The 10359-nt window shown below is 54.9% G+C and overlaps 1 protein-coding gene across 1 annotated transcript in view; it reads left to right on the top strand.

Annotated features, from left to right (window-relative positions):
* Nucleotides 1–10359, top strand: part of LOC139239372 (inositol-trisphosphate 3-kinase B-like) — a 74681-nt gene that overhangs the window by 52778 nt on the left and 11544 nt on the right. Inside the window, exons 3-5 of the mRNA XM_070868048.1 lie at nt 415–628; nt 3435–3639; nt 4272–4377. Coding sequence (XP_070724149.1) covers nt 415–628; nt 3435–3639; nt 4272–4377 — 525 coding nt within the window. The remainder of the gene's footprint in view (nt 1–414; nt 629–3434; nt 3640–4271; nt 4378–10359) is intronic.

Genomic DNA, 10359 nt, shown 5'->3' with positions numbered 1-10359 from the left:
GCCCCTCTGACAGTGCCGCACTCCCTCAGCACTGCCCCTCCGACAGTGCGGCACTCCCTCAGTACTGCCCCTCTGACAGTGCCGCACTCCCTCAGTACTGCCCCTCCGACAGTGCGGTACTCCCTCAGTACAGCCCCTCCGACAGTGCCGCGCTCCGATGATGTACTCTGTCCCTCCAGTGCCCAAGGTCGCGGAAGGTTGTCAACTGCTTACAAACCTGTGAGCATACTCACAGGTGCATACATTAAAGGTGTCTAAATTCTTTGTCTCGTAACACTGCTGTGAAGCACCTTGGGACGTTTCACTACGTTAAAGGCGCTATATAAATACAAGTTGTTGTTTTGTTCTTGTCCGCGTCTACGTGACTCTTCCGGCCTTGACTCAAGCTGGCCGTTATCTCTTCTTCCCTCCCAGGCCACTTCCGGCTGAGCGAGACGGGCCTGATCCTGAAGAAGTTCAGCGCGATCGAGAGCTGTTGCTTGGAGCAGCTGATGGCCGACGCCCTCAAGCCCTACGTGCCCACCTACTCCGGGGTGGTGGAGAAGGATGGGGAGCAGTTCATGCAGCTGGAGGACCTGCTATCGGGACTCGCCGCGCCCTCCGTCATGGACTGCAAGATGGGCACGCGGTGAGCGCAGCGGGCGGAGAGACGGGCGCCGCCAGGTGGCGCTGTCCGGCTTGGGGAACGCGGGAGCATTGCAGGAGGCAGGCAGCTCATTAGTGGCCGTAGTCATAGGAACAGGAGGAGGCCATTCAGCCCCTCGAGCCTGTTACACAGGAACAGGAGGAGGCCATTCAGCCCCTCGAGCCTGTTACACAGGAACAGGAGGAGGCCATTCAGCCCCTCGAGCCTGTTACACAGGAACAGGAGGAGGCCATTCAGCCCCTCGAGCCTGTTACATTAGGAACAGGAGGAGGCCATTCAGCCACTTGAGCCTGTTACACAGGAACAGGAGGAGGCCATTCAGCCCCTCGATCCTGTTACATTAGGAACAGGAGGAGGCCATTCAGCCCCTCGAGTCTGTTACACAGGAACAGGAGGAGGCCATTCAGCCCCTCGAGCCTGTTACACAGGAACAGGAGGAGGCCATTCAGCCCCTCGAGCCTGTTACATTAGGAACAGGAGGAGGCCATTCAGCCCCTCGATCCTGTTACACAGGAACAGGAGGAGGCCATTCAGCCCCTCGTGCCTGTTACATTAGGAACATGAGGAGGCCATTCAGCCCCTCGAGCCTGTTACATTAGGAACAGGAGGAGGCCATTCAGCCCCTCGAGCCTGTTACATTAGGAACAGGAGGAGGCCATTCAGCCCCTCGAGCCTGTTACATTAGGAACAGGCGGAGGCCATTCAGCCCCTCGAGCCTGTTACACAGGAACAGGAGGAGGCCATTCAGCCCCTCGAGCCTGTTACACAGGAACAGGAAGAGGCCATTCAGCCCCTCGAGCCTGTTACATTAGGAACAGGAGGAGGCCATTCAGCTCCTCGAGCCTGTTACACAGGAACAGGAGGAGGCCATTCAGCCCCTCGAGCCTGTTACATTAGGAACAGGAGGAGGCCATTCAGCCCCTCGAGCCTGTTACATTAGGAACAGGAGGAGGCCATTCAGCCCCTCGAGCCTGTTACATTAGGGTGTGCGGGTTCAGTTATCAGAGGATGAAACGACACAGCAGGAGGCCATTGGGTCCATCGAGCCTGTGCTGGCTCTGTGACAGAGCGATCCAATCAGTCCCACTCCCCCCTGCTCTTTCCCCACAGCCCGGCTAATATTTTCTTCAAGTATTTATTCAATTCCTTTTGAAAGTTACTGTTAGATTCTACCCACTAACCCCCCCTTTTTGAATTATTTTCTCCCCCACAACGTCAAAGACCATCACACATTGAGGCCCAAACCTAAAACTCTCCGCCTCTCTCTCTGCCTGCAAGACGCTCCTTAAAACCCAGCCTCTTTGAGCAAGCTTTTGATCACCTGAGCTAATTTCTCCTTATGTGGCTCGGTGTGAAATCTTCGATAATCGCTCCTGTGAAGTACCTTGGGACGTTTCGCTAGGTTAAAGGCACTGTATCGTTGTTCTGCTCGGCTCCTCACGATGAGCCCCTTTGTCCATTTGACCACATCGTCGGAGGCTCGCTGATGGGGAAGAGCCCAATCCTATGTCTCTGCACCACAGAGAGACTCCACACGTCCAGTGTTCACCGTAATATACTTTTGAGGGTAGGCAGCCCCTTTAAGGATCTGCACGGCCCAATCACGGTTCATTTGAAAAGCTGCTCCCGGCCCGCGCAGCTGAAAGGGAACATTGTGCATGTCCACGCTCACTCATTACGGTTGGCTACCAGTTGGGGAGCCCCATTCACTCTCTTCCTTCTCCCCCATTCCCCCCTCCCTTCTCCCCACATTCACTCCTCCCTTCTGCCCCCATTCTCCCCCTCCCTTCTCCCCACATTCACCCCCTACCTTCTCCCCCCATTCATCCCCTCCCTTCTCCCCCCATTCACCCCTCCCTTCTCCCCCCATTCTCCCCTCATATCTCCCCCATTCCCCCCTCCCTTCTCCCCCCATTCACCCCCTCCCTTCTCCCCCATTCACCCCCTCCCTTCTCCCCCCATTCACCCCCTCCCTTCTCCCCCCATTCCCCCCTCTTATCTCCCCCCATTCTCCCCCTCCCTTCTCCCCCATTCACCCCTCCCTTCTCCCCCCATTCCCCCCTCATACCTCCCCCATTCCCCCCTCCCTTCTCCCCACATTCACCCCCTCCCTTCTCCCCCCATTCCCCCTTCTTATCTCCCCCCATTCCCCCTTCTTATCTCCCCCCATTCTCCCCCTCCCTTCTCCCCCCATTCACCCCTCCCATCTCCCCCCATTCACCCCTCCCTTCTCCCCCCATTCACCCCCTCCCTTCTCCCCCATTTCCCCTCTTATCTCCCCCATTCTCCCCCTCCCTTCTACCCCCATTCCCCCCTCCCTTCTCCCCCCATTCTCTCCCTCCCTTCTCCCCACATTCACCCCCTCCCTTCTCCCCCCATTCCCCCCTCCCTTCTCCCCCCATTCTCCCCCTCCCTTCTCCCCCCATTCACCCCCTCCCTTCTTCCCCCATTCACCCCTCTTATCTCCTCCATTCCCCCCCATTCTCCCCTCATTCCCCCCCCTTCTCCCCTCATTCCCCATCCCTTCTCCCCCCATTCACCCCCTCCCTTCTCCCCCCATTCACCCCCTCCCTTCTCCCCCCCATTCCCCCCTCTTATCTCCCCCCATCCCCCCCTCCGTTCTCCCCCCATTCACACCCTCCCTGTACTGAGAGAGTGAGCACTGTCGGAGGGGCGGTACTGAGGGAGTGCTGCACTGTCGGAGGGGCAGTACTGAGGGAGCGCCGCAGTTTGTGCAAGGCGCTATATAAACACAGGTTCTTTCTTTCTCCGTCTGTCCCGATTTCAGGACCTACCTGGAAGAGGAGCTGACCAAAGCCAAGCAGAAGCTCAGCATCCGCAAGGACATGTACCAGAAGATGACCAAGGTGGATCCGGGGGCACCTACCGAGGAGGAGCGCCGGCAAGAAGGGGTGACCAAACCCCGCTACATGCAGTGGAGGGAGACCATGAGCTCCACGGCCACCCTCGGATTCCGGATAGAAGGGATAACGGTTCGTCAATAGATTTCCGTCTCGCATTCTCTCAGCTTCTTTCCGTTTTCTGCCCACTTCCTGACCTAAGGAAGGATATACTTGCCTTAGAGGCAGTGCAAGGAAGGTTCTCTAGATTGATCCCTGGGTTGAGAGGGTTGTGAGGAGAGATTGAGGAGACTAGGCCGATATTCTCTGGAGTTTAGAAGAATGAGAGATGATCTCATTGAAACAGACACAATTCTTACAGGGCTTGACAGGGTAGATGCAGGGAGGGTGTTTCCCCCCCGGGCTGGGGAGTCTAGAACCAGGGGTCACACAGTCTCAGGATAAGGTGTCGGCCATTTAGGACTGAGATGAGGAGAAACATCTTCACTCAGAGAATGGTGAATCTTTCGAATTCTCTGCCCCAGAGGGCTGTGGAGGCTCTGTCATTGAGTATATTCAACACAGAGATAGATATTTGGGTACTAGGTGAATCGAGGGATATGGGAATAGGGCGTGAAGGTGGAGTTGAAGTCGAAGATCAACCATGATCTTATTGAATGGCAGAGCTGGTTCGATGGGCCGAATGGCCGACTCCTGCTCCTAGTCCTCATGTTCCTCTGCACTGTAAGGTTATGTGATACTATGAAAGTCCTCTTGCCTTGCAGATGGATAATGGGGCGGTTCACAAAGACTTCAAGAGGACAAAGACCAGGGAACAGATTATCACCGCCTTGGCCCACTTCACCGAAGGCCACGTGGAGGTTCTGGTAGGTTCCTCGTGGTTCCGCGTTCTTGTCTTAAACAGGCCGAGGGTGGGCGGGGCCCGTGTCCCCACTCAGGTGGCGCCCAGACTCGGCCCCACCCTGTGCGATGGACGGGGACAGGGGTAGGGGGGTTTGCTAACCCTGTGGGATGGTCATGCAGTCTCCAGGGATTGAGGGTTAAAGCTCCGAGGCGCTGCAAACCCTTTGGATAAACCATTGGGACGGTGAAAAAAAATCTTCTTTCAACACTTTTGCTTCTCCGCGACTGCAGAAACGTTGGAGATCGAATACGAAAGGGGCTGTTTGAGGTTAAGATTATCATCCATCATAGGCAGACTTGCTTCCACTCTAAAAATGAGTCCTTAGGTGGCTGAACAGTCCAATACGGGAATTACAGTCCCTGTCACAGGTGGGACAGACAGTGGTTGAGGGAAGGGGAGGGTGGGACTGGTTTGCCGCACGCTCCTTCCGCTGCCTGCGCTTGGTTTCTGCATGCTCTCGTTGACGAGACTCGAGGTGCTCAGCGCCCTCCCGGATGCACTTCCTCCACTTAGGGCGGACTGGTCTTTGGCCCGGGACTCCCAGGTGTCGGTGGGGATGTTGCATTTTATTAAGGAGGCTTTGAGGGTGTCCTTGAAACGTTTTCTCTGCCCACCTTTGGCTCGCTTGCCGTGTAGGAGTTCCGAGTAGAGCGCTTGCTTTGGGAGTTTTGTGTCAGGCATGCGGACAATGTGGCCCACCCAGCGAAGCTGGTCGAGTGTGGTCAGTGCTTCGATGCTGGGAATGTTGGCCTGATCGAGAACACTGACGTTGGTGCGTCTGTCCTCCCAGGGGATTTGCAGAATCTTGCGGAGACATCGTTGGTGGTATTTCTCCAGCGATTTGAGGTGTCATTCAATCGGTAAACAAAGAATCTTTCTGGCTTCTCCACTGGCCGTGGGGTGCTGGAGAGGGACGGGGATTGGTCGACCAAAAGTGGGGGCGGGCTGCGGGACGTCATGTGATGAGACCTCCAGCGGCGTGCCGTCCAACCATAGCCGGCAAACCGAGGACAGGGTGACATCACAACAGCTGGAGTGGGGGTGGTGGGGGGGTGGGGGGCAGTGAACTCCCGCTAGTCCACCGGCTATACCGAAACACAGAGGAACGAGTGACCCACCTGTCATGTATGTAACCTTTATGTAACAACACTGCAATACTGTATATACGTAAGAAATGCACACCTTGACCACAGGGGGTGAACTTGTGGGAGACACTCCTCACCTGGTCATCCAGGTATATAAAGGGAGGTCCCACGCAGGGTCATCACTTCTTGGTCCTGTGAATAAAGATTCAGGTCATGGAGTGACCTTGTCCATAGAATGTGCCTCGTGTGGATTTGAGGTATTGTGTAAGGACTTTACATTGGCGACGAGAAGCGGGAATCAACGACCCACGAGAATGGCCACCGGCAGCACAGATGAACAGTACTGTGTTGGTGAGGACTGGGACGATTTCATTGAGAGGCTCCAGCAGAGTTTTGTCACGAAGGACTGGCTGGGAGATGCAGCGGCCGACAAGCGAAGGGCTCATCTACTGACCAGCTGTGGACCGAAGACTTACGCGCTCATGAAAGACCTGCTAGCACCCGAGAAGCCGGCGGACAAAACCTTTGAAGAGCTCAGCAAACTAATCGGTGAGTACCTCAAACCAGCGAGCAGCGTACACATGGCCCGACACAGATTCTATACACACTGACGTTGGGAAGGACAGAGCATACATTGCGGACCTCCGGCGCTTAGCCAGCCTCTGTAAGTTCACAGACGCCTGCGGGGGGAGATGTTAAGGGATTTCTTTATTGAGGACATCGGTCATGCTGGGATTTTCAGAAAGCTAATTGAGACCAAGGACTTGACCTTGGAAGCGGCGGCATTGATGGCTCAGACTTTTATGGCAGGGGAGGAGAAATCCAAGCTAATATACATGCGCAATTTTGCCTCCAACGTGGCAATGGATCAGGGAGTCAATATCATAAACGCGCCACAGAGCCCCGCAGGCAGGCAAGGGCAATTCGACACACCATAGGCAGCAATAGACCCAAGAGTAAGTCTCCAACGGAGATAATGGCAGGCTGAACGGACATTTCCCACCCCCGAGGCGGATGAACCAGATGAGGGGTCTGCGAGGCAGGATGACGCTTGGGGCAAAACAATGGACGCTGAAGTTCAGCGGGTTCATGTGGCAAACATTCATAGCTCATATACCAAAACGCCACCTATGATGTCCTATTAAACGGCATCCCTGTACGTATGGAGCTGGACACAGGGACCAGCCAGTCACTCATAGTGTTCAACAATTCGAAAAGCTATGGCCACTCAAAGCCAGCAGACCCAAACTAGAACGCATTGAGACTCAATTACGGACGTACACCAAAGAAATCATTCCAGTGCTAGGCAGTGCAATGTTGGCGGTCACACACAATGGATCGGTGAACCGGCTGCCGCTCTGGATTGTCCCGGGCAATGGTCCCGCACTGTTGGGGAGCAGCTGGTTAGCTGAGATGAACTGGAAATGGGGGGATGTGCACGTCATGTCATCTGTGGAGCGAAGTTCATGCTCACAGGTCCTACAGCAATTTGAGTCACTATTTCAACCTGGCGTCGGGACGTTCAAAGGTACCAAAGTAGTGATACGCATCACCCCGGACACCAGACCAGTGCACCACAAAGCCAGAGCTGTGCCGTATGTGATGCGGGAGAAAATTGAGAGCGAGTTGGACCGGTTGCTGAGAGAGGGCATCATCTCGCCCGTTGAATTCAGTGACTGGGCGAGCCCTATTGTTCCCGTCCTAAAAGCAGATGGCTCGGGCAGGATCTGTGGAGACTACAAGGCCACTATTAACCGGGTGTCCCTACAAGACCAATACCCGCTCCCGAGAGCAGAGGACCTTTTTGCCACGCTGGCAGACGGCAAGCTGTTCACCAAGTTGGACCTCACTTCAGCCGACATGACCCAGGAACTGGCCGACGAATCTAAACTACTGACCACCATCACCACGCACAAGGGACTGTTTGTTTACAACAGGTGTCCGTTCGGCATTCGACCAGCGGCCGCGAATTTTCAAAGAAACATGGAAAGCCTGCTCAAATCCATTCCCGGAACGATCGTATTCCAGGACGATATCCTCATCACGGGTCGAGACACCGAGGAACACCTCCACAACCTGGAAGAGGTGCTACGCCGACTGGACCGGGTAGGCCTGCGACTCAAGAAGTCTAAGTGTGTGTTTTTGGCTCGCGAGGTCGAGTTTCTGGGCAGGAGGGTTGCTGCAGATGGGATTCGGCCTACCGAATCCAAAACGGAGGCGATTCGACAAGCACCCAGGCCCTGCAACACATCGGAGTTGCGTTCATTTCTGGGACTCTTGAACTATTTCGGGAACTTTCTGCCGAACTTAAGCACGTCGTTGGAGCCGCTACACGTGCTCCTGCGTAAGGGTTGCGATTGGTTTTGGGGCGACTGTCAGGAACGGGCTTTCAATTGGGCGCGGAACCTACTCTGTTCAAATAAGTTGTTGACCCTGTACAACCCCCGTAAGAAATTGGTTCTGACATGTGATGCATCGTCCTGTGGGGTTGGGTGCGTGTTGCAGCAGGGTAATGATGAGGGCCAACTACAACCTGTGGCTTATGCCTCCAGGTCGCTCTCTCAAGCTGAACGGGGATATGGGATGGTTGAGAAGGAGGCACTCGCATGTGTCTATGGAGTGAAAAAGATGCACCAGTACCTTCTTGGCAGGAGGTTCGAATTAGAGACGGACCACAAGCCGTTAACATCCCTGTTGTCAGACAGCAAGGCTGTCAATGCCAATGCGTCAGCTCGCATACAGCGATGGGCTCTCACGCTGGCTGCGTATGACTACACCATCCGGCACCGGCCAGGCACCGAAAATTGCGCTGACGCGCTCAGCAGGCTTCCACTGGCCACCACTGAGGAACAAAGCGCTGACATGGTCAAGGCTGTCAATGCCTTTGACAGCGTAGGCTCCCCCCATCACTGCCCCGCCAGATCAAAATCTGGACCAACAGAGATCCCCTCCTATCCTTGATTAAGAAATGTGTCCTGACTGGGGATTGGGCGCCCGCACACGGAGCATGCCCTGAGGAGGTCAGACCGTTTCACAGGTGGATGGATGAGCTCTCCATCCAAGCTGACTGCCTACTATGGGGCAGCCGGGTATTATGCCCCAGAAGGGCAGGGAGGCATTCATCAGGCAACTCCACCGCGAGCACCCAGGCATCGTGCTGATGAAGGCCATTGCCCGGTTACATGTGTGGTGGCCGAGAATTGATGCAGACCTGGAACACTGTGTTCGCAGGTGCACGACGTGTGCTCAGCTAGGTAATGCCCCCAGGGAGGCCCCGCTCAGCCCGTGGCCCTGGTCCACCAAGCCATGGTCACGTATTCACGAAGACTACGCGGGCCCGTTCACGGGAAAAATGTTTCTCATTGTGGTTGATGCGTACTCGAAATGGATCGAGTGCATCATCTTGAATTCGTGCACAACATCCACCACTGTGGAGAGTCTACGTGCGGTCTTTGTGACCCACGGTTTGCTGGACATCCTTGTTAGTGATAATGGTCCATGTTTCACAAGCTACGAATTCCGGGAGTTCATGTCGGGTAATAGCATTAACCATGTCAGGACAGCACTGTTCAAGCCGGCCTCCAATGGCCAGGCGGAACGTGCGGTCCAAATCATAAAACAAGGCATGCTCCGGATTCAAGGACCCTCCCTTCAATGCCGCCTATCGCGCCTCCTGTTGGCCGATAGGTCCCGACCGCACTTGCTCACGGGGGTCCCGCCCGCGGAGCTCCTTATGAAACGAACACTCAAAACTCGGCTGTCCCTCATCCATCCAATCCTGTCCGACATTGTTGAGGGCAAGCGCCAGTCTCAAAACGAGTACCCTGACCGAAATTCAAGGCGGAGATGTATGGAAATTGATGACCCTGTATTTGTTCGCAATCACGCTTTGGGGCCCAAATGGCTTGAGGGTACTGTAATAGACAAAGAGGGGAATAGGGTCATAGTGGTTAAACTTAACAATGGGCAGATATGCCGCAAGCATCTGGACCAAGTAAAAAAAAGGTTCAGTATGGACACTGAGGAACCTGAGGAAGATCATGAGATGGTGCTCACACCACCACCAGTGAATGAGCAACAAGAACATTCAGCAGCATGGACAGTCCCTGCGGTCAGCCCGGACAGGCCGGAATCACCACAGGGGACAGACACTCACGCCAAGGCTCAACAACCAGAGCCCCAACTGTGGCTCTCCACGAGAGAGCGCAGAATACCCGAGAGACTTAACCTATGATCCCAATAAGATGTTGAGGAGGAGGTGATGTCATGTATGTAACCTCTATGTAACAACACTGCAATACTGTATATACTTAAGAAATACACATCTTGACCACAGGGGGTGAACTTGTGGAAGACACTCCTCATCTGGTCACCCAGGTATATAAAGGGAGGTCCCACGCAGGGTCATCACTTCTTGGTCCTGTGAATAAAGATTCAGGTCATGGAGTGACCTTGTCCATAGAATGTGCCTCATGTGGATTTGTGGTATTGTGTAAGGACTTTACAGTGCCCATCCCTCCTCTCCACTGCTGTGCGTCCTTCCAATTCCGGCCGTTTGTCCATCCTCGCACCCTCCTCCTCCCCTCCGCCAATTGGCGCCATGCCACGACCCCACGCCCTGGAATTCTAAGCCACTCCTCACCTCCCCCCCGCTCACCTCTTTTAAGACCCTTCTTTGACCAAGCTTTATATCACCTTTCCCCCACCTCCGCCCCCACGGCCTCACTAATATTTGAGATGGACCTTTCCCCTTAGGAATGTGGCCAGCTCAGAGTCCCATCAGACTGCTTTCAAGCCCAGGGTTCAGAGGTGAAAGGTCGATGTGATGACCCACTGCACATCATGTTCCCTAGTTTCATTTTG

The sequence above is a fragment of the Pristiophorus japonicus genome, chromosome 27, assembly GCF_044704955.1.
Source record: "Pristiophorus japonicus isolate sPriJap1 chromosome 27, sPriJap1.hap1, whole genome shotgun sequence".
NCBI classification, from domain to species: domain Eukaryota; kingdom Metazoa; phylum Chordata; class Chondrichthyes; family Pristiophoridae; genus Pristiophorus; species Pristiophorus japonicus.
The sequence above is the reverse complement of the archived record's forward strand: the minus strand, read 5'-3'. Positions and strand labels throughout refer to the sequence as shown.